This window comes from Phaseolus vulgaris, chromosome 5, assembly GCF_051622355.1.
Source record: "Phaseolus vulgaris cultivar YP4 chromosome 5, ASM5162235v1, whole genome shotgun sequence".
NCBI lineage: Eukaryota > Viridiplantae > Streptophyta > Magnoliopsida > Fabales > Fabaceae > Phaseolus > Phaseolus vulgaris.
Genome location: NC_143502.1, coordinates 36,101,363 through 36,126,075, shown reverse-complemented (window position 1 = coordinate 36,126,075; position 24,713 = coordinate 36,101,363). Strand labels below are relative to the sequence as shown.

At 29.6% G+C, this 24,713-nt stretch overlaps 2 protein-coding genes and 1 long non-coding RNA gene across 6 annotated transcripts; 1 reads left to right on the top strand and 2 right to left on the bottom strand.

Moving 5' to 3' along the window:
- Nucleotides 1-863: 863 nt before the first annotated feature.
- Nucleotides 864-8,120, top strand: LOC137835540 (syntaxin-132). 2 transcript variants are annotated; one of them, XM_068644090.1, is made up of 13 exons: nucleotides 864-1,084; nucleotides 1,643-1,756; nucleotides 1,950-2,006; nucleotides 2,081-2,129; nucleotides 2,681-2,769; nucleotides 2,871-2,944; nucleotides 3,030-3,072; nucleotides 3,156-3,216; nucleotides 3,347-3,372; nucleotides 3,462-3,539; nucleotides 3,862-3,942; nucleotides 4,030-4,095; nucleotides 4,209-4,625. In XM_068644090.1, exons 1-13 carry the CDS (start codon nucleotides 1,067-1,069, stop codon nucleotides 4,371-4,373), a joined length of 921 nt encoding a protein of 306 aa, XP_068500191.1. In that variant the 5' UTR covers nucleotides 864-1,066; the 3' UTR covers nucleotides 4,374-4,625. The 2 variants fall into 2 exon arrangements, with proteins under 2 accessions (XP_068500191.1, XP_090158326.1); XM_090302200.1 differs by lacking the exon at nucleotides 4,209-4,625 and adding an exon at nucleotides 7,763-8,120 and having other exon boundaries at nucleotides 902-1,084.
- Nucleotides 8,121-10,333: 2,213 nt separating this feature from the next.
- Nucleotides 10,334-11,135, bottom strand: LOC137835541 (uncharacterized). The gene is made up of 2 exons (XR_011085100.1): nucleotides 10,948-11,135; nucleotides 10,334-10,775 (listed from the first exon to the last, which is right to left on the bottom strand). It is a non-coding gene; the product is annotated as an uncharacterized LOC137835541 (long non-coding RNA).
- A 484-nt stretch (nucleotides 11,136-11,619) lies between these two features.
- LOC137835539 (transcription factor CPC) lies at nucleotides 11,620-12,963 on the bottom strand. Of its 3 annotated transcripts, none has more exons than XM_068644088.2 (3): nucleotides 12,782-12,963; nucleotides 12,045-12,156; nucleotides 11,620-11,956 (listed from the first exon to the last, which is right to left on the bottom strand). In XM_068644088.2, exons 1-3 carry the CDS (start codon nucleotides 12,828-12,830, stop codon nucleotides 11,866-11,868), a joined length of 252 nt encoding a protein of 83 aa, XP_068500189.1. In that variant the 5' UTR covers nucleotides 12,831-12,963; the 3' UTR covers nucleotides 11,620-11,865. The 3 variants fall into 3 exon arrangements, with proteins under 3 accessions (XP_068500189.1, XP_090158290.1, XP_068500190.1); XM_090302164.1 differs by having other exon boundaries at nucleotides 12,045-12,126; nucleotides 12,782-12,959; XM_068644089.2 differs by having other exon boundaries at nucleotides 12,045-12,132; nucleotides 12,782-12,958.
- Between the last annotated feature and the right edge of the window lie 11,750 nt (nucleotides 12,964-24,713).

The following is a 24,713-nucleotide window of genomic DNA, read 5'->3' as shown; positions in this document are numbered from 1 at the left end:
TGGTCCCTCTGTTTCTTCCTCCAACACTTTGGAATACCTCTTTCCTTTAACTTAAAATATATATATATATATATATATATATATATATATATATATATTCTTCTTTAAATAAGATCAATTGCCTAAGTAAGTTCATTTCTTCAAAAATACCTTATCAATGAACAAAAGCAAGAAAACATTTTGCATAAAAAATGACTTGAATCAATACTTTCATTGTTCTTCAAAATTACAAGGACGGGATATTTTTAATATCTACAATTTTACGAATATTTGTTAATTTTTAATTTTATGCGAAAGTATTTATTTTAATTTCCAGTATAAAATGGTTAACTATGTACAAATTTAATGCTAACAAAAAACGAGTTTCGCGAGGTATTAATAGTTTTTTATAATTTTTATTAGGTAGAAATTATTTTAGGTATACTTTTAGAATAATTATTATAAAGTCAAAAAAGTTCAAATACGACAATATATAATTAAATGATATTGTAAAAAGTATATTTACTTTAGTAGTTAGAAGTTTGAGTAAATTGAGTCTATAGATAAGTCTCGAAACTAGATATTTAAAGAGATATTTACATATTCATTGACAAAGTTCTTATATCAATTAACTTGGTTTGATACTGAATATTTTAGAATTAAATTTATTAATAACTGAAATTTGTGGAAGGAAAAATAACTTTCTATTTACAAATTTTGAAATTGAAATACTTGTTTGAAAGATAATTATATGATTAGTAAATTTTAATTATATAATAAAAAAGGATAAAATTGTAAAAACAAAGTGCCTTATTGGATCAGTTTTATAATTTAATAATTTGATAATAAATAAAAAAAGTAAATAACAGACAATCTGAAGGAAATGGAGGCATTTATTATTTTTAAAGACATTGTTTGAAACATAAAAGAAGACAAAGAACAAAAACAAGAAACATTGTGAGAGAGTTCGTGGGTTTCCCTGCCTTGCTTCGCTGTCGTTTCGCCGGCCAAAGACACAATTATTGCCGTTTCACTGTCTACTTTGGACATCTCTTTCTTCTCTCTGAGTTTGATTTGATAATTCACGATGAATGACCTTCTCACTGTAAGTTGATGTCTGTAATTCCCTTTTTCGATTCCAAAATTCGATTTTGATCACTGGGTCTTGTAGTTCTATTGCTAAACTTATTGTTTTTTCTGTTCTAATTTTCTGCCATCTCAGTGTCAGATTCATACTCTGTTTTGTTTTATTTTATCTTCTTTAAAAAAACGACATTTAGAGGTGCCCAAATTTTTTCCTTGGATTCTAGTGTTATACGAATAGGAATCATCGTGTTCTGATATTCTAAGCCGTAAAATTCAGTTCGTCGCTGAATCGCTATATGGGTAGTGTAAAATTTCCTAAAGGCGGTGTCTTGCTTTAACTCAGATCATACTTATCCCCAATTAGATTTCAGGTGGTTATTTTGTTTGTGGCATAATTTTTGGTTTTTGGATTTATTCTGATAGTGATTTTGGTGTTTTTCTTTTGTTTTGTAACTGTTAATTAATTGGACATGAGTTATGTTTAGTACAATGTTGTTGCTTTATAAGATCAAAGTCTAAGGATAGTTTTGTTTTTCTTTTTATTCTTGTCATTACTATTTGACATTCGTTCTTGCAGGATTCATTTGTTGGTGAGGCTAGTAATGGCCATCCTTCTAGAGAAAGTGACATTGAAATGGGACAGGTTCCGAGAAGCAACTCTGATATGGGAATGGAAGCTTTTAATAAGCAGGTACACAATGTGCACGCTTTTTATTGTGCGGATATTATTTTAGAATAGGCTGGAAGTCGAAAGATACTGTTATCCAAGGGGATAATAGAACTGATAAGTTTTTGCTGTTTCCATAGTCAACTTTTTCTTCATGTAGTTTGTTCAATAATGCAGTTGATACTACATGTACTGATATTCTTTGTTTCGATATTAGATCCATGAGGCTGATAAACAGATCGATAAGCTGGCTGTGCTACTTCAAAAGTTAAAGGTATCCATTATCTTCATCGTTTGTTACTTTCCAGCAGCAAGTTCTCATTTATAAGCTAAGAGTACTTTTTCCAGGAAGCTAATGAGGAATCGAAAGCTGTTACAAAAGCATCTGCCATGAAAGGTGTGTTACAGATGCAATGTTATTTTTTTGGTTACATCAAGTGCAATGTTTTGTTTTTTAATTGAAATAATCCGTTTTGAATTCAGTTGTGTGATTTTCTGGTATAGGTGCTGACGATGTATTAATTTGGGTGTGTAAGGGACTTATAACCAGACACATGACAATTTTTTTAATATACTGCATTTGTTACTAACATTAAATGTGAGTGAAATTTGATACTCTTTAGAACAAGGAATAAAATCTGTTACTAAAGCATGTGCCGTTAAGTGTGTGTTACGATGTAATGTTATACTCTAGTTGAACCATCCATTTTGAATTTCGTTGTAAGATTTTCTGGTATTGGAGCTGAAATTGTATTAACTTGGGTTTGTCAGGCTGCTATAGCCAGACAGACACATGGCAAATTGTCTTTCTAGCAACAATGGCAAGTTAAATAAATATTTATGCTTCAAATTTTACGTTTTTGATATACTTCTTTTGGTTCTTACAATGTATGCGAACAAAACTTAACAGTGTTTATAAGACTAATAAACCTATAACATTACTTTCAGGTATCAAGAAGAGGATGGAGAAAGATATTGATGAAGTTGGAAAGATTGCTCATGGTGTCAAAGCAAAGATAGAGGCTATAAACAGAGATGTATTGAGCTATTGGCTGAATATTGTTTTTATTAGAGGTCAATTTATTGCAAAATTTCAGACAAGTATGAAAATTATTTGATCAGGAATTGTTTTGTGCAGAACCTATCCAATAGACAAAAGCCTGGCTGTGAAAAGGGAACAGGTATAGACAGAGCAAGAATGAATATGACAAAGTAAGTTGGTTGTACATATCTTTATTCTTGTACTTGATAAAAGGACCCACTAAACTGAATTATTTACTTTTCCTTGAAACCACAGTGCCTTGACTAAAAAATTCAAGGATCTCATGACAGAGTTCCAGGTATGTTTAGTTTTTAACACCTAACACCAGAAGCTGTTTTTCCAACTTCATGTCTGTCTTCTCATCAATGTGTTATGTTTTAGACTCTTAGACAAAGAATACAAGATGAATATCGTGAGGTTGTGGAGAGAAGAGTTATAACAGGTTTGAACATTTCAGCCCTGTGGTACACTATGGCAGTACCATTGCTTCTTCTTTTTTATTTTATTTTAAACTTATATATTAGAAAGTGTTTAATCAAGTTCACTTTGTGATTACTTGATTTGATTTACAGTTACTGGGACTAGGCCAGATGATGAGGTGAGCTTAACTCATGAGTTTGTGATTTGAGATGAGATATTCTCTGCATATAAATTTTTTTTGTAATTGGCCATCATTGACTGTGCTAGACAATTGATCACCTCATAGAAACTGGAAACAGTGAGCAAATCTTCCAGAGAGCAATTCTAGAAGCAGGCCGAGGACAGGTACTTGGTTTGTGAATTTTTACTGGAATTTATTGAGTCCCTTTTGAAAAAATCAACATATTATGTTATGTTTTCTGTCTTCCTCTTTTCTTGGAAAAATTGTGTTTTGTTATCTTTCTATTTACATTAACTTTATATAGTAAAGTGAGTTTTCACATTTTTATATCATGGCCAAAGATGATAATTTTTTTTCAGTGGGTTGGGGAGGAGTAGTCAAACATTTCAATTGTTTTATTTTGGAAACACATCTGAAATTATTGTAGTTATGATTTTGCATCACTTGTGTGGAGAATTAAAACTTAAGAAAACCTGGATTTTGCAGGTAGTAAACACAGTAGAAGAAATTCAGGAGAGACATGATGCTGTGAAAGAGATTGAGAAAAAACTTCTTGATTTACACCAGGTTTGCCTAAACGAAAATCTTAGTCTTCTTAAATACTTAATCTAGTTGTAAGGATGCCATGTCTAATTCTATTTTACTATTTCTCAGATTTACCTTGACATGGCAGTCTTAGTTGATGCTCAAGGAGAAATTTTAGATAACATTGAAAGTCAGGTTTGTTCACTCTCAACCTCTTACACCCTTGATCTTGTGTTTGTTGTATGCATGTGTATGTGGAATACAGGGCATATTTAGTTTGGTTTTGCGTTAATGAGAGGCTTGTTCAGGTCAACAACGCAGTCGATCATGTCCAGAGAGGGACAACTGCACTTCAAAATGCTAAGAAACTCCAGAAGAACTCACGAAAATGGATGTGCATTGCCATCATTATACTGTTGATAATAGTAGCTATCATAGTTGTGGGTGTTCTCAAACCTTGGAAGAGTAGCTAGGGCACTTGAGTGTGTGGCCCTGTACCTTTTGTCCATAACATATGCATGTGTGTCAAAAGGACATCTTAGAGCAGGATTTTCAAGCCTTCTTATTTTGTATGATTGAGATGCTTGTGTTGTGTGGTGTGACTGATTTCTGAGTACATTCATTGTGGTGTCTCACAATATAAATTCATATTCTTTGTAGCCCTCAAAGGTTTATCAGGATCTTTTGTTTCCTTGTATTATTCTATAAAGCTGTTTTTTGTGTCATTGTCCAGTTGCATTCTTGCATTGATATTCTTCTTGGAAAGAAAGCACATTCTCAGAGAACATTCATTATTACTTCCTAGTTCTCATTTTTGTCAGCTGGTTTAAGATAGTGTGCTCCTCGGTAGTTTACCAAAATACAAGGTTGTCCTAACAATTTTATTAGCGTACGTAATAACCTTTGTATAAACGTGAGAGTAATGAAGAGTTCCATTTTCGTTGGCTAGGAATGAGTGAAGGTGCACTAAAATTGGTAAATCCCTGTGGAAATATTTCTGCTTATGCTACACATAATGTGAGTATAGCTTCTATAGGTATTTCAAAAATAAAGCCTCACTTATTGATATCTTTACTTCAATTCACCAACTTCTTTTTCTTCTTTCACAAGTTTCACTTTCCACTTGTTAACCTTCAACATCTATCTTACCTCAATTCTTTGTAGGATGTCATGTATTTCATCATCATCTTCTTTTTCTTCATATAATAATAATAATAATAATAATTTTATAACCATAATTTTTATTACTATTATTATTATAGGCACTTATGTGCATATACATTATCCTCTATATCTATAAATTAGAAAGTTATCTAGCTACTTTGTTAACTTTTTCACATTCAATTTCATTTAAATTTTACTCTCTCAGGTAATTATGAATTACATTCTTCCTCTGAACAAATATTTGTGTTGTTCTTAGAAAAAAATCTCCTAGGATTTTTCTTCTTATTTTATCCTTATTTAAATTTCTTCACCTCTTCATGATTTCTTCATATTCCCTTGATTACTTCATATTTTTTATTTGATATAATTTGTCTCTCTTATATCAAACTGTTTTTTTATTATAATTTCCTAAAAATAAATCATCTTTGTCCTTTTTCATTTGTATCCTAATTTTAATTTTAATTGATTTATCACTATTTTAACTTTTTATTTTTATTTAATTTCTTAGCTAACTTAGTTTTAATTTATTTCATGATCTTGACCACATTGATTGTGCCTCGAAACTAATTAAAAAGTAGTCATTATTGAACTTGAATTACTTTTATTTATTAACAATCACTATATTTAGATATATTTAATATTTTCCTGTAAACAGATTTAGTAATTTCTATTGATTTGATTTACTTTAATTAAATAATATGTTCATCTTTATCTTAAATAATTACTATAATAAGAAAAGTTATATGTTGGATTCAACCTATTGCAATGCAAATGTCAAAATATTTTTTTTATTTGAATTTCAAAAGAAAATGCATCTGTAAAGTTTAGCTCTTGGACTCTTGCTTGATCATCTACTGAGTTATTTTCAATTACTAAGAGTAAATAATTTGCGAAAGTGATAATAAGACTATTTTACTAATATTTTTGGTGCGGATTAGAGAAATAGAGTAGATGGGAAAAAAAGGTGAGTGGAAATATGTCAAAAAAAGGGTAAACATTAAAGATATTTAGGTGAAGAGAAGTGAAAAATATGGTAAAAATAGAAATAGGAGTGAAAAATAAAAGAAACACTTCAGTATCTTGCTTGAAATTTTCACCCACAAGGTGGGATTGACATAGGATTAGGGATAATTTATTTTTTCTTTTATGATGCTTGAATTATACTTTCTATAATATAAATTTTAAATTGCTTTCAATTGTGAAAAAATATCATAATAAAAAATTTATTTTTTCATCAAATATTTATTATTATAAAAACTCTTACACTTTATACTTGTTTCTTTTCATTCTTTTTAAGACAAAACTTACATGATATTGTAGACATTGTTGTTCAACCATATTTATAGTTTTATCTTGTTAATATACAAAAAAACAAGACTTTTAAATATAATTGGAAAACAGTATCTAAGCACCTACAATATGAGTTCTTTTTTTTCCTTCTTTTTATTCTACCTATCCAAATAAGGAAAAAAGGACTCACTTTTTGGCTTATTTTTTATTCAAACAACACTTGTTATCACTTTATATTTGGGCTATTTTTCATTTTAGAGTTTTTGATATTTAGATTGTGGCATGTAAGCAATAGAAAATTAAAAACCATAATATACTAAGAAACAAAAAACTTGAATTATACAATTCTTCACTCTTGTTGCTTTTTAATCTCTGCTAAAACATCCAATACATTACATTGTAGCCTCAAATTTCTACCATGGATGTACAAAACCTAGTCATAATCTTGTAATTGATTATACTTGTTTTATACTTTTGCGCTTATACTATTGTCTTCCACTGTTTCATCTTATAACCATGAAATTTTAAATATTTGAATTTAATAGTACAAACGTGCCTCTTTTTCGATTCCTATCTTCTTTGCATATGAGCATCCTAAAAATATTTAGTAAAAATCAAAAGAGCAACAAAGCACTAAAATTGATGTACGAAGTATGATAGTGGTTACATTTTTAAACTCCAAATTGCACTTCTCATTTTTTTTTGGATTTTCACATCCAAACAGAATGAAAAAATACTTCTGGATTTTAGCATATGAAAAACATTACTCTGTTTCAGATTATCATATCCGAAAGATACATCTCAGTTCTGAATTTATATATCCATAACTGTCTTATTATTTGTGTTACAGATATAAATATCCAGAAAAATAAAGGTAAAACAGATATTTTCTTGTGTTGGTAATTCGTCTATGGAGGGAGAATTAGCCCATCTTATATGTTAAAGTATGAATGCTTTAAACGGTAGAAAAATTTAAAGTTGATTCCATTGGTCAAAAAGAGTTATGACTATTGTGTACATTAAAGGCGAGTACCATCCTCTTGTTTTGAGTCTTGAATACTTACCAACTTTCTTTTACTTGTGCAGAGAATTATTCCTCCCATTACTATCTACCAGTTATGCATAGAGTGTCACTGTTACTAACACTGATTTAAATCATTTTTAAAAGATTTATTGAAGCAAATTTAGTAAAATTACTCCCAGAAAAGATACAACTGACTCTGACAACCTATCAAACCTAGATATAATCATGTTAACTATTTTTACTGGAGGAAATAATTTGCACCAGTAGCATTTTTATGTTTATTGCTTGGAGAAAATAATGTAATTATTGCTTCAGTTGCAAAAGAATTTGACTACTAGGAAAAGATACTATTTACTTTTTAAAATGCCATTTTGTAATGGACAGGTGACAAACGCAACTGATCATGTGAGACTGGGTAACGACGCTCTCCAAACTGCAAAAAGTCTGCAAAAGAAGTCAAGAAAATGCATGATGATTTCCGTTATATTGCTCCTGGCCATCGCCCTCATCATCGTACTCGCTGTTTTGAAACCATGGAAGAAGTGACCAGAAGAGAGGAAAGTAATTTTATTGCTTAGATAAAAAGGAGAACAGAAATATAGATGTTGCACATTTAATTTTCTTTGAAGTGCATGAAAACCTTCCATTGTTACTTCAACTGTAGTACTTCTACATTGTCAAACTAACTTTTAGTGTACGCTTGCACGGCTAATACATAATAGGCTGTCCACTGTTTCTTTAACTCTGAATGATTAACAAGAGCTTTTATCCATTACTTTTTCGTAAATAAAACTACTCAAACATTTCCCAATACATCACTCTGATTTGCCAGCTATCAAACTTAGTTAATCTACCCATATTTAACTACCAATGCTAAAGTTAGCTGGTTGTGTAATTATTGGTTAAATAGGTACGTTAGTTGCTATATTATAAGTATTTGAGGTGATGTGTGATAGGTGTAAATGACTACTAGTACTATTCTTCTTCTCGTGTAAACAAATGATTGATTTGCTTTCAGGAGAATTAGCATTTGAGGTAATGCATTCAAAATTTGAGTATGCAAACATATGAGGTAAGCTTGAATTGTTGACTCTGTTAAATTAGCCATTGATTGTATAAACAGCAATGGTTGAGAATAATTAATCTTGTGGTCGCAATTACTGTTTAGAAACACTGGCTTAGTGGTGGAGCTTCTTTAGGGTAGAGGGGGGAAGCTGTTATACCATCATGGCTCCTAACTTGTCATCTCTTCCATGTTGATATTAACAAGTCATAGTATACACAATCTAATTGTCAATTGAGGTATAATTGATGCCAGAGACAAAATAGTCTCATGGGCAGCATAAGCTAGCTTAGAGACAAGTAAAGCCAGGAAACCCCTACTTTCATACTGGCTGTTCCTTTTTTATATTTACTAAGACTAACTAAAGAACTTCATCCATGGATTCCATGTTTCTGTCATCGAAAGATAAAGAAAGGTTTTCCATCTTTGGAATCGCCGTAGCTTCTTTACAGCAGAACCCCCCTCTAAAGTTTGTCTCTAAAGTAAACAAAATAGGGGCGTACAGACCCTTAAATTAAAGTACATAAAGTTCATGATGCACTTTAAAAGTAGAAGAAGAGTAACCAAAACTAGAAGGTTCTTATTATGACTTCTAAAGCCGAGAATTGTTCAATGTCTTGAAATTGAACCTGCCTTCTTCCAACTGTTAGTTAATTTCCTTATATATACTTATCCATCCAGAGCTCATCATTACCCCCAAAATATTCGGCACTATTATAACTAATATAGTGAGAGTGAGAGCTTTTGTCAGCAGAGAGCATCTAGACCTCAAGGAAAATAATTGCCAAGAAAATTCTCAAATCACAAAGAATAAGAGGTAGAGAATTTCAACAATCAGAGTTATCTAAATCATTCTCAGAGTGATTTAAAAGGCCATGTAGCTATTGCATGTTTGTAGCCCATAGGGTTAGAGAATAGAACTTCAGCATCCATTCGGCTAGACACTAAGTAGTGGACTACCCTTGAGTTTGATATTTTCATATAACTAAAGAATACAGTAAAAGCATATACGGGAAAACTTTAAAACTCTGAGCTGCTATTACCCACCACTCACCAAATGGTCCCAAACTCAACTGTCTATTCTTACCCAAATGTTGCCTCCAGCTATATGGCAACATATTTCACTTGCATTTTTTTCTTATTAAGTTTCACCCATCAATTAAAATTTCTTAAATCAACAGAAAGAACTACATTTGTTTTCAACTAGGCATGTTGTCTAGGAGCATATATATTCAACTTTTCAGAACTTCATATCTTTCCTAGATAATACGGTGAGACACGGAAGCAGAAAATCATGTTCTGGATAGGCATTTAAAACAACTTTTATCACTCAAATCAATCTGGATTTCAAGATAAAGGAAATCCTAACTTTTTTTACTTCATATTATCTTGGGTCATCATGACTTTCTAAGTTGGATTTTCCACAGTATACATACGCTATACAGTTTATTTGCTACCATGACATTTAGTAGGCGACCCAGCACATGAAGCGACATGAATAACGCTATTTAATGACAGCAGTATGAGTATCATCTAACAATCAATACCATACAGCCATGTTAAGCAGATACTCATATTGATTGTTAAGGGACGGGAAGATAGCACGCAACAACAAACAATCATATGTCAAACATCAACCAGCCAATATCCAATATTTGAATTCACTCATTGAAATCATAAAGATCCATCTATAAATAAAAAAACTAGGGGGCAGTAGAAACTCAATGTTCGTCATCTGAAGAAGCAGAAAATACCTAGCATGAACAAACTCAGACATCTAACATGTTGGGATTTATGTAGCACGGCCGAAAAATTCCAGTTTGCAAAAGAGAAAGGTGATTTTGACAAAACAAACATTGAACTTTTAAGTTAAAAAAAGTAATATGCATAGATAAATTTAAATGTCATGTATAATAAGTTTATTAATTTTCATAATAATAACTCAAAAGTTATAACCAATAATAATTTAGAATCAGTTGATAATATAAAACTCATCTATTAAACTAACAAAAAAAACTCTGTACAGGGTTGAAAATTTCATACTAAGTTTCATAACAAACTTGCTTTTAAGAAACAAGTTTTCAAACAAACCTTCTGTACTTACCAATCAACATCTAACAAAAACCCATTTCTGCAAAGTGAAAATTATCCAACACCAAATTTGCAAAAGCTAGCCCATATTCAACGGTTTAGGGTTTTATATAGACCTTTCCAGTTTTAACAACTTTCTCCCCCTCTCTCTCATGGATAAAAGGAGCTATGTTGAAGTTAACTCTCATGAAAATTATCCAAAAGCCATAAATCGATAGAGTAATTGGCGAGATCCCGAATTTCCTGAGCAACTCAACAGCATATGAATTAGATCTAGTTCGATTTCAGGGTTAGTAAAACATAGGTAAAGTGAAAATTGCAGATCCATGACAAGACAAACATTGAATACAGAAACACTAAATATAGAAAGAAAGAAAAAAGGTTAGTTGGAAAGGTTAGAAAGCGATACGAAAACCTTGAAAAACGTGGATTGTCATGTTTGGTTAGAAATTAGGTTTTTGTTGCAGATGCTTGATAATCAATTCCCAAGTTCTCACCTCATCCACCCAGATCGCCCTGTTTGTGACAGAAATCGATAAAGAAAGAGAGAGAAAGTGATAGTTAATTTTAAATTTTGTTGTTTGTAGTAACACTTTATTATTCAAATTGAATCCTCTCACCATCAAAGCTATTTTAATACATTACTACTGGTTGGGTCAAAGATAACATCAATTTATATATTTATGATTTTTCTAATTTTACATTTTTAATAAATTTTAACTTGTTTATATTTATAAGGAAACTTTTAGGTGAAATTATTAACACCTTATCTTTTAGGTGTGTTCCATTCAACTCGATACCGAACGATATGGGACCTACCGCTACCACCCATTTTGTATATATCTTAATCTTTTGTAGATATGAATTGAAAAGGATCATTCAATTCATCTAACGCTTAAAAAAACAAATGGGGCTTATTGGTTAGAGTTAGACTTAGATAGATCAAGAATGACCCAGCTGAATCCCTATGCATTTCTGGTATCAAGAGTTGGACTTGTTCGATTAACACAAAGATGCAGATGATAGAGAGCCAAAATGGTAAATGAATAAGAAAGAGAAACGAAGAAAGTGAACACCACTAATGCGATTCAGATAAGACCAACCACCGAGTAACATTTCAAAATGGACAACTATTACACAAACCAGTTTTTATAGTTGTTCTTCCTTTCTTTTAGAGCCAATACAAATACAAATACCTATAAATAAATAAGACCAACTTTAATTCAGTTTATGTCCCACAAAATCACTCACTCCCACAACTTAACACTAATGTTGCACCCAAAATCTTGTTGCTCATCCTACACTGAACACCAATAAGTAGTACTCTGCCACTTCATTTACTAGAACTCGAGAGTTTCGAAGTCCAATACTTCTCTATTTCCTCTGCTGTTCTTCCAGGAATTCTTCCAGCAATTAAAGACCACCTAAAAAGGAACACATTGTTTTACAACCTCCATCTGCATGTTTAAAAAGGGTAAGAACCAAAGCATGTTAACATGAAAAATTTCTCACCTTTTCCCAACCAGTTTATACATCCTGGTAATAAGAGTTTCCTCGTCTTCAGAAAACTCAACCTTGGAAGTTCCACGCTTCCCTGAATCTAAACAGATTCTGTCATCTTTCACTAAAAAACCATGCAGAAAAGTATCTACTCACCAAATTTTTAGTTACTGTGTCAAATCTAAGAGACTCACATTATTTCTATTTGATACGTGTAAACACCATTTTTTTTTATATTTTCATATATGATGAGTGTAGTAGTTTCCACTTTTCCACAACCATATGCATGTCAATTAATAAGTGGTGTTTCTCATAAACTCTAGAGTGTGTTTAAGTACCTTTTCTAGCAACAGCTATCTTGTTTTCCAATTTTCAACTTCAGAAGTGTAATGTTAACTCTAACATGCAACTTAGAAAAGAAAACTTATAGCAAAAGCAAGTTAGCAATCCAAGAAGAGTGTGAAATTAGATTCCAAAAGTAGTTGGTGTTCCATGAGAAAAAGACTAAAAGAGTGACCCACAAGAAGCACTGGAGTGGATAAAACTGCAAAGATTAATGGGTGTGTGTCCCCTCAAATTTGCAGATTAGCCAACAACCCTCCTAGTATCATTCTATCAAAGAAAGTATTAAATGCATTTAATATCATAAAAATGAAGTAAAAAAAATCCATTTTCTTTGCATGGTAAGTACATCTCAAAAAGTTGGTGGATGAAAAGAAGGAATAGAGTGTAGAATGATGCATACATACCAGAAGAATGTGAAGAAGTTTGAGTGGAAGAGGTATTGGAGTCAGCCATTGGAAGGAGGTGGTAGTTTGAGTGTGGTGGAGGATGAAGTGTGTGTTGAAGAGAAGGAGTTTTGTTGAGAGGTATTAATAGAAGGAGAAGAACAATGGTTGCTGTTGAAGATTTGGGAGGGAGAGTGGAAAGGAACAGAGAAGAACGGTAGTTGAAGTTGGGGTGGAGGTTGACCATTTAAGTTTAACTTTGTTAGGTAGTTGGACAATTTATTGTTAGTTGAAAACTACTACTTCTGTACTTAGTATATCAGTTAACTGTAATATTCTTACTAGGACTTTTTTTTCTTTTTTTTTTTTTTAAGATTCATCTTTTTTTAAAAATTTAAATCAATTTAGTTATTATAAAATAATGATGTTTCCAATTTTATCACAGTTTTGAAATTTTTTGACAGATTTAAAACAGAAATATATATATATAAGTACTATAAACATAATGAAAAAATATTTTTAAAAGTGAGTCTAATAAACAATGTTGAGATTTAAGAGGGGGTGAATTAGATCTCATGATGATAACAATTGTTCAAATTAGGATTATTATCGAAAAGTTGAAAAAAAAAATATAGTATTAGGTTTTCTTTCAATTGCCTTTGAAATTCATTTTGCATCTAATTTCATCATATTTATTATATTTTTTGTTTTTTTTTTGTAAGAATTGTCCTTTTCTGATTGAAGATAAGTCGAGTTTTGGAGGAAATTTTATATAGGTGAATTTAATGGAACAAGTTTTACGTTTTGAATGAACAAAAAATATTCTAAAATCAAAGTTGGTCGAATTTTGGAAGAAGCAAATTAGCCCAAATTTAAAAGAAGAAACCAACATTTTTTAGAAAGATAAAATATTAAAACGAAACTTAAAAATAAGATAAAAAATCAAAATATAGTTTATTCTGAAACTTAATAAAAGTTATATATCGTTTTTTATTCAATGATATTTATTAATAATTTTATATTTTTAGTAAATTTGGACTAATAGTTAAAATATCTTATCAAAAAGTATTATTAGAAAGTATCTTGTCAACATTTTTGTTTTTATGTAAAAATGATATCAAAGTTTATGGGTCTCATTTTTTATTTAACAAATCTATACTTGCATCATGTCAAAGAAAAAAAATCTACTCACTTTTTGGTTACATTCGGAAATTTAAAACATAAACCAAGTTCATTTTTATTAAATATTAAAACAGATATAAAGATATAAATTTAATAACTACTTTATACCACCGAAAGATTAATTTAATGAAAAAAAACATTAAAAAAGAGACTTTGTTAACGAATATTTTTAAATGAATTAAATATATTTGATATTTTCTTGATTGTTAAAATATAAATATTTTCTTAAGTTTTTCTTGCTTATCTGCTGTAAAGCAAAAAAACCTAAAATAAATAAACTATCCGATTTTTCTCTTTTTTTTTCTCCCTCTTTCTATCCCATTATTATAAACTTTATTGTATAACTTTTATGAGATAAATAAAAGTATTCAATTATTTTGGACATGAAGTAAATGAACTCTGTCCTCGTATTTAATTATGAAAACGTGTTTGCCGCTACAAAATATATTCCTAAAAAAGTAATTATATTATGTAGACCACATATTTAATAAATTGTATACATTTTTTTATACCACACAAGAAGTGGAATTCAACACTTCTCAAACCAATGATTTTTTAATATAAAATTTATACATTTAAATACTAAAATGTATACATTTAAAAACTAATCACTGCTTTCAAGAACAAAGCTGCATTTGAAATCTATTAAAATCTATGACAAAAAATATATTAATAACATTTAAAAAAAAGTTACGTTTTAAATTTAACCAATAATTTAAAGACGTTAATTGATATTTTATAGTCTATTAGTCTATATACAATATTATGATGGGAGAGCAATGAGTTTGTAGATTGTGGTGGTAGTATTGTGTATTATAATTAGATGAGAATTTGTAAGAAAAAATTTACACAATTTTAAATTTGTAAAATTACTTTTAGCTAAAAATTAGAGGCAAGTATATGAATTAAAGTAATTTTATGTTAGAAGTCTTTATCATATAAAACTTAAACTCTATTGCAAATTTATTTTTCTTGTAGTCTAATGTGTTTTTAAGAATAAAAATAATTTGATTTAAAATAATTAAATTTTAATTTTTTTTGTCAAGTTGTGAGTTTGAATAAAAATAATAAAAAGGAAATTGTGTATTTTGGGATGATAATTTATACCAAAATGACTTAGAGGATTATGAAACTAAATTTATAATAATTTGACCTTAAAAACCTGAAATGCCTTTAAATTGGAAGACCAACTCTAGATGCAAAGGGTCTTAAGCTTCCTCTTCCCACTCATTCAAAGAATAAGTTAATTTCTTCTTCTATTTTTTTTTTCAAGAGGATTATATGACTCATTAAAATCTAGAATGAATTCGTCTGAAATTTAAAAATATTTATTTAATTTTTTAATACTTTTTTACTATCAATTTAATGATTCACCATTGAACCAAATTTTCAACTAGTTTCCTAGCATTACTTATGTCTCCAACATTGCACCCAAGTAGTCTTTATAAAATAAATAAATAAAATATATATATATATATATATAATTTATTTGAACAAGAGTTCCCAAAGTGTTCATAACAATTAGTGAATGGGGCAATTAATCAATATTGTTTGGAGATTAAATAAATTTAATAAAACGATATTTTTTTTTTTTGCTAAATATTGTTTCCTCTTACGTGCAAAGCTCCAATTTAAAAAGTCCACTTAGACGTTCCATTTTCTTAAGTGGATAGATTCCTATAGGGTTATAAGATAAAAGAAATATAGTAATCATTTTTAAAAATAAAAGTGATTTTTTTCACAAATAGAACGTTGTCACCTTTAAAATTTTATTGCGTATTTATTCATTATTGAATAAGTTGATTTTTAATACTAGGTAAAAAAAATGTTTTTTATTTAGTTTGTATGTTGAAGGATCAATAAGAGATATTAGACTCGCATAACAATTCTAAATCATTTGGTTTGATTATGTTACGGATGTCGATACTTTCTCGACATCTATGACAATAATAAAGTTAACTTGCATATATTAGTCATATTTTAATAATTAATTAAATTAATAAGTAATAGAAACTAAATACTTATATAATATAATATGATGATAAGTATTTGTGTCTTCTTATCAATCTTAATCATTCAAACTTAAAACAATCACTATATAAGAGTCAACTTTCTCAAATGAAACTCTAATTTTAGACATATATTCTTAATTATGATCGATATTAATTTAAACGTGAAATATATTTGTAAATAACTTAGGTCAAGATTTGGAAAACTTCGAGAATAAAAAATCTAGAAATCTGAAAAAATATAAGGAACTTTTGCCTTATAAGTCTATTTTTAAGACTTTTTCTCAATTTCTTATTTTTTTCGTATTATTTTTTGTTGTTTTGTTAATTAATAACTTATTTACATTTGTGTAAGACTATAGTGTAGCTTATTTTTTTTGTTTTAATTTGTGTTGTTAAATTTTGCAGTATATTTCAATTTTTATTTTCACATATTCTTAAAAAGTTTGGGGACTTATTTCTATTATATTTATTTTACAATTGATGGTTCATATTTCTTTTGCACACTCTTGTTTCTATTAATTAATTATGCATTAATATAAGTTTAATTCGACACTTTTAGACACATAATTGAAATGTCATCCACAAAAAACTTAAAAGATACTCGTGTCTTATTTTCACTCCTTAATATTTGTTCTTGTGAAATATAATTCTTCCTAGTTTACGAGTCTTTCACTTAATTTTTTTCGTTGCTTGACAATTCTCAGCTCAATAAAAAAAATCGTGATGATTATGCGCACAAAGATTCAAAAAGAAAAATTGATACTCTTTTATTTGATTTTCTATGAAGCACCTCGTAATGTTTTTATTCCTCAGTTAGACAAAGCATAATAGTTTTACTTATAATATTTTATTAAGTCACATGTATAGGTATTTTGCATAAAGGAAAGTTTTAGACCTTTTTCCATAGTTTCTCCCACAAATAAGAATTGAAATGTAGCAAAAAATATAATTGGAAAATGTTCTACAAGACTGTAACAACCTACAAAATCATTCATGGTATTAGTCGAGAGTATCTCGATGGATAGTTAAGTCGAACTTTCGATAACCTCGTAATACCCTCAACGAGATTTATAGGAGTGAAGCAGCGAGAAAATGAATTGTCATGACTCCCAACCGTTAGATTGTTTTTCACCAACCAAGATCAAGTGACCCTTCAAATCTCTAACAAATGCGGATCCCAAGGCAGTTTAAGCATTCTAGGCTTTTAGCATATATCAATCTACTCAAGTCCAGGGACCAATATACTCTTCCACCAGAGTTCTTGGAGTTCTTGGTAAAGAAATGAATTTTTTTTTAAGACTCTTCGTACTCTACTCGAGCATAGAGGCTACTGTATTACAAGGTTACTAAGATAAGCCTTATTGATAAGACCCAAACTCGGAACAAATATTTTTAAAAGATTTATGACTTTAGATTTTGGTATAGATGTCAACTAGTTGTTCTATGGTGAAAATGAGAAGCAAATGGATAAGATTATTTTTCAATTTTTTACTAACAATGTAACAGTCTATTTTTACGTGTTTTGGGCGCTCGTGAAACACTAGATTTGTTACAATGTATGTTGTTCATTCATTGTCATAGTACAAAAGAAATGACTACTCATAAGGGACTTTGAAATATTGAAGAAGATAAGTTAGCCATTAAATTTCAAATGTAACTGTGGTTATTGCTCTATATTCAGTTTCCCAGGAACTCTTTGATATTGTTCCTTCCTCTTTGATTTTCAAGATATGAGAGAATTCCTAATATATGCACTAAAATTAGTCACTGATTGTCTTGAATCATTGTAGGTTTCCCAATTACTATTTAGATTAGCAGAAGTGCTAGAAGAGAAAAATAAACCAAGACTTTGAACTCCTTTAATATATATGAGAATTCTAATTGTAGCAGTATAATGAACAATTGAAGGTTTAGCAAGAAGCTAAGAAAGTTGCTACACAGGTTATGTCAGGTTGGGTATTAGTGAGATACACAGGCTTTCTAATCAATCTTCTGTAGGTTTGAACATATGTGAAAGACACACTTCTAGTAAAAGACAATTAAGAAAGATTATTAATAGGAGTGATTATAGGTTTGTAGACTAAAAGACTTGCATCTATTAACAATTCCAGTGCATATTTTCTTTGATGCACTAATATCCCTTTCTTTCTTCTTGCTACTTCAACACCAAGAAAATATCTTAAATCCCTATATTCATGGATCTTGAATGTCTTATTCAAGACTTGTTTGATTCGATCAATCTCTTCTTTATAATTTCCTCTCAATATTATATCACCTACATGCATCAATAATGTTGTAAAAGATCATTCACAATAATTAATGAACAAGGAATGATCACTCATAGATGGAGTATATCCCGTAGAATGTAAAAAGGATGGCAATTTGGAAAATCACTCTCTGCTAGCTTGCTTAAGGCCATATAAAGTTTTTTTTTTTAATTTACAAACTAGTCTTGGTTGAATAGAAGTCAATCTAGGATGAGCAACCATGTATACATCTTCTTTCAACTCTCTATGTTAAAAGACATTGTTTATGTCTAATTGTTTCAATTCCCAACTATAGATAGAAGTTAGAGAAAGAAATAACCTTATAATGGTCATCTTTACTACTAGAGAGAAAATATTAAGGTAGTCAATGACTTTTGTTTGTGTGTATCCCTTTGCCACTAGCATTTCTACCTTTCAATAGTTCCATTAGCCTTATACTTTTTGAATACCCATTTCCAACTTATGGCAGTTTTGTCCTTAGGCAGAAGAGCAACCTCCCACTTTTGATTTGATTTAAAGCAAATACATTGAAGCAAATCACGAGCACATTGTTTGGATCTTTATGTTATGATAGCACTTTGTCAACAAATAGAAGAAATCATCTCTCGAAGACTAGAAATAAAAATTATGTCTCCTTGTGAGAACCTTTCCTTTAAATCATTCCATATGTCAAAGGAATTGTCCATACAGATGATGCTATGTGACATGGATGGAGAAACAACCTTGAATATCTAAGAAAGACCTAGTATATTGGCTTTCTGCCATGCTAGAAACAATGAGTTGGTATGGTGGGAACTTTTATTGTTCCATTATGAAACCTATCTTGTTCTTTGAAATAAGGATAATTTGAAATGAATTTGACCAATGATGATAATTTGGTCTTTCAAGACTATTAGAGACGATGAGAAAGAAAATATTATCAAATAAATTAACATGATAAGGTGAATTAAGATCTTGTGAGGGATCAACAACTCCAAACATAAATAAATGTAGCAACCGAAAATGTGAATAACCTTTATCTTTATCTGTCTTTGTCTGTTTTAATTCTAGTATTTATTGATTGACTCTTTGTTTTTCATTCTCTCTCTTTAGCTAGACCTAAAATGAGTGTATTGCTTGTATATATTCAAACTATTTGTTTTGATTTCAATAGAAATAATATAAGAGATATTCATTCTCAAATCCTTTGTCTTCCTTTTTCTCTTTTGTTCATCTCTACTCTATTTTATAATATGGTATCAGAGCTCTGATTGCTACATTTATCCATGGGTGAAGTTGTTGATCCCTCACAAGATCTTTGTTCACCTTATCATGTTAGTTCATCATATAATCATTTCTTTCTCATTGTCCCTATTATTCTTGAGGGACCAAACTATCATCATTGGTCTCGTTCAAATGAGCCTAATTTCAAATAACAAAATAGGTTTCATTGATGAAACCATAAAAGCTCTCAATCATACTATCTCATTGTTTCCAACATGGCAGAGAGCCAATATGTTGGTTATTTCTTGGATTCTCAAGGTTGTTTCTCAATCCATCACACAGAATCATCTGTATAGACAATGCCTTTGACATACGAAATGATTTAAACAAAAGGTTCTCATAAGGAGACATGATTCGTATTTTTGATATTTAGAAGATGATTTCTTCTTTTAAACAAGGTGAGTTTACTGTTACAAACTATTTCACTTAGCTAAAAATTCTTTGGGATGAACTTGATCTTTTCCACCCACTACCTACTATGTGCTTGCAATGCTCTTATGAATATTTCTAAATTTAAAGCAAAAGACCATATTATTAAATTTCTAAAAGAGCTAAATAATAATTATTTGAATGTGAGAACTCAAGTCTTATTAATAGAGTTTTCTCTCTCGTTACACAACAAGAAAGGCAAATTTTTGGTGATCAATCCAAGGCAATGATTTCAACTAGCAAAGGAGGTTATAAAAACAATGTTACAACCTATGACAGAGGTGTTGGCTACGGAAAAGGAAGTTATGGAAGAGGATATACTTCCAAAATTTGTAGTCATTGTGGAAAGACATGGCATACCATTTATACATGCTATAGAAAACATGGTTTTCCACCTCATTTCAAGTTTAAAAATCATAACCATGATTAGAGTCATACTAATGCAATTTTTTCAGAATACAGATTTTAATAATAATGAGCAGAATCATGAAGGTTCAAAGTCAGGAGTGGAGTCTCAACAAATTGATTTTACTCCTAAGCAATATCAAACATTGTTAACTCTTTTACAACAGGCCACATCCAGTGACAATGTTTCTAATCAAGTCTTTGTTATTCCTTCCAGCATGACAACGCAAACTGGTAATAACTTTATTTCTTCCTTCAGTTTTTGGATTATCGATAGTGGTGCTACTAATCACATTTGTTCATCCTTGACTTATTTCACTTTATACCATCAAATTAATCCTATTTATGTCAAATTACCAAATGGAAATCAAGTAATTTCCAATTATTTTGGAAGTGTTTTTCTCAATCAAAATCATGTCATAGACAATGTTTTGTATATTCCTTACTTTTTTTTTAATCTTCTTTCAGTAGCAAAATTGATTGATAAACTATCTTGTGTTCTTACATTTAAATCTAATGGTTGTCACATTCAGGACAAGAACTCTCTGAAGATGATTGACTCTACTAAGAGGCAAGATAAACTTTATATATTCAGGATCCCATCTGATCAGAAACTTCAAATCAAACCCATCAAATCTACACACACCATCAATATGGTTAATGTCAGTGATCTAGAAACCCTTTGGCATTTTCGATTAGGTCATATTTCAAATAATTAACATAATAACTTTCCTTTTGTTAAATATAACAAATATTTTGTTTGTGATGTTTGTCATTTTGCAAAGCAAAAAAGACTTTCATTTCCTATTATTGCATCTAAATCAAAAAAATGTTTTGATTTGATTCATGTGGATATTTGGGGACCATACTCAATACCATCAATTCATGGTCATAAATATTTCTTGACCATAGTTGATGACTATTCGAGGTACACGTGGATTTTCTTTTAAAACAAAAATCTGAAGTTGTCAAGATTTTGGAAAATACTGAAGCAAAATTTAATGGATTATAGGTGTTTGGTTCTTTATTTTATGCTAGCACTTTGTCAACAAATAGAAGAAAATTTGATCCAAGGGCAAAATGTGTTTTTTATTGGTTTTAAAAGGGGGACAAAATGATATATTTTGTTGAATATTCAATCAAGAGACATTTTTGTGTCTAGGGATTTTGTCTTCTATGAATATGTTTTTCCTATTAGAGGGTTCAAGATACTAGCAATGAAACTAACAGTCCTAACATTCATGATCAATTTTTTTTTACTGAAGATCAACTTGTTTTGAGTCAGCCATCACAAGTTATTCTTGCACCCTATGATAATGTTGAAAATAATAGTAATAATAATTGGGAATTAAACATTAAGATTCCAGAAGAAGCTTGTTTCCGTATAGACCAAAACTTCAATGAAGATCATGACATAAAACAAAATTTTGAATCAAATCAGTTTATCTTCAAGAGTTAAATATCCTTGAAATTTTGTTTTGTCTTATAATAATTTATGACCTTCTTACACATCTTTGTTAGGTCTCTTTCTTCAGTGTTGAGCCAAACATTTATTCTGAAGTTGTGAAACATGACTGTTGGAGAAAAGCTATACAATGTGAGATATATGCTTTAGAGTCAAATCAAACTTGGGAGACTGCTCTTCTGCCTAAGGACAAATTTGTCGTAGGTTGCAAATGGGTATTCAAAATAAAATATAAGGTTGATGAGACAATTGAAAGGTATAAAGCAAGACTAGTGGCAAAGGGATACACACAAACAAAAGGCATTAACTACCTTGATATTTTCTCTCCAGTAGCAAAGATGACCACCATAAGGTTCACTACAAGAAAATCATGAAATAGAAACCAATTTTTAGAGACCAAAATAATTAGTTGTAATAATAACTAAATTAGAGACCAATTTAGAAACTAAGAAAAAATTGGTTTCTAAATTAGTTTCTATTATTGTTAAATAGTTTCTAATTGATATCTAATTAACAACCAAGGGTTTAAAGACCAAATTTAGAAACTACTTAATAATAATAGAAATTAATTTAGAAATCAATTTTTTGTTTAGTTTCTAAAATGGTCTCTAATTTAGTTACTATTGCAACTAATTATTTTGGTCTCTAAAAATTGGTTTCTATTTCATGATTTTCTTGTAGTGGTTGCTTCTTTCTCTATCTTCTATCCATAATTAGGAATTGAAACAATTAGATATAAACAACGCCTTTTTACCTGGAGAGTGTTGAAAGAAGATGTATACAATGGTTGCTCCTCTTGGATTGACTTCTATTCAACCAGGAAAAGTTTGTAAATTAAAAAAGGCTTTATATGACCTTAAGCAAACTAACAAAGAGTGGTTTTCCAAATTGTCATCCTGCGGGGTATACTCAATCTAGGAATGAATTATCATTACTTGTTTATTAATTCTTTTGAAGAATATTTTATAACATTATTGATATATGTGAATGATATAATATTAACAGAAAATGATAAAGAAGATATTGCTCGAACTAAACAAACATTAAATCAGACATCCAAATTAAGGATCTTGGATATTTAAATTTAAAATATTTTATTGACTTAAAAGTAGCATATTTGATTAACATAACAAACTTAATCCATTAAATTTCTCATAACAAATCGATTAATCTTTTCTTCATAATCAATTATGAATGTTAAACTTAATCAATTAGACATGTTGCTTTCTTAATATATACATGAATTGTTATAATAATTTACGGTTTGTTTATAATTTGTTTATAATGAATTATGTGTTAATTTTGATTAAATACTTTATGCATAACCCCTAAACAATAAATCCTAATTAGATACTTTAATTTCAGTGTCTCGAGCATGTCCACATCAAGATTGAGAAGGTTGAAGACAGCATTCATGAACTTACAGATTCTATACTGTAGTGTTCACCTTGATGAACAATTGTTATTGCAATTTCATTTTAAATTTTGTGGTTTGTTTATTTTATATTTTTATTTTGAGATTCATTTATTTTTATTGTTATCAGCTACTGTTTAGACTTGTTTATGTAGTTGATTTCATGTTTCATGCATGATTATTATAAACTATTTTTTTTATAAGCACGCTATTAATTATAATTACGAATATTTTTTTAATTACATAATAATATTTGGATGTAAAAATTAATTTGTCCAATATTTTCTTTAATTAAAAATTTACTTCACAAATATATAAATACTAAAAATCTTTTCATATAAACTTTTATATTTATTTTAAAACAAAAACATACCCAATTTTAGGTAGGCCCTTTCGATAAATGATTTTAAATCTTTTTTATATTTCAGTCACATTAATCAAATCTTCTACAATTTTTATTTCAAATTCACTACTTTGAACTTATTTTATGTATCTGTATGGACAAAGTGGACCTAGATTGTACTTGAAACTGGTTGTACAATTGTTGATGTGTCGATTGCCTCCTCACTCCTCACTTCAAGTCTCCTCCTTTAATTGTTGGTGATCGGTCAGGGTTGACCTAAAAAAGGTACCCTGACAATCAAGTAAGTACTCTGTAATAAAAGTGTATAGTGAAAGTTGATTGAAACGTACATTGCACCTTTGTAGAGAGTTTATTTATTTATAGTGTTTAGTCATGAGTCTTTGTTTTGTTGTAATGGACCGAATATATCACATATCACTGATTTATAGCATGATTCCTGGTTTATAGGGAGATATATTGGTATTTTGGTATATTGGTATGTTGGAATATTGATATATTGGTATATTAGTATATTTGAAGAATATCTTTAATAAATCAATATCTTCCACTAAATCAGTGTTAGCTGGTTTCTCAGGGATATACATGATTATATGATTAGTAGGAAGTTTCCATAATTGTTGTCATTTATTGAGCGTCTTTAATGTATATTAATGTCGTTGGTCGATTACCGAGATTGAATGACATGGTTTATCCAGTGCCGACCGGTACAATTTCCATACATTCAAACAACTAAACTTTCCACTCATTTTCTACTAATTTTCTTTCCTTTTTTACTCGTGCCCCAAACCAAACAAAGCCTTAATTCTTGAAGGATATTTAAAGAAATTTTTTCTAGAAAATCATCATCATAATACATGATTAATTTAAAAAAATATTTTATAGGTGATTAGAATTATTAACTAATTGAAAATCCTTTTTACTTCCAACCCAAACCAAAGAAAGCCTTAATTTTTGAAGAAGTTTTAAAGAAAAATTTCTAGAAAATCATCATCATAATACATGACTAATTTTAAAAAATATTTTATAGATGGTTAGAATTATTAACTAATTGAAAGTTATATTATATGTAACTTTTGAAATGGTAACTATGATTTTCCAACAATTTTAAACGGTTCTAGTCTAACCTGGATTTAATTTAATATTTATACAAGA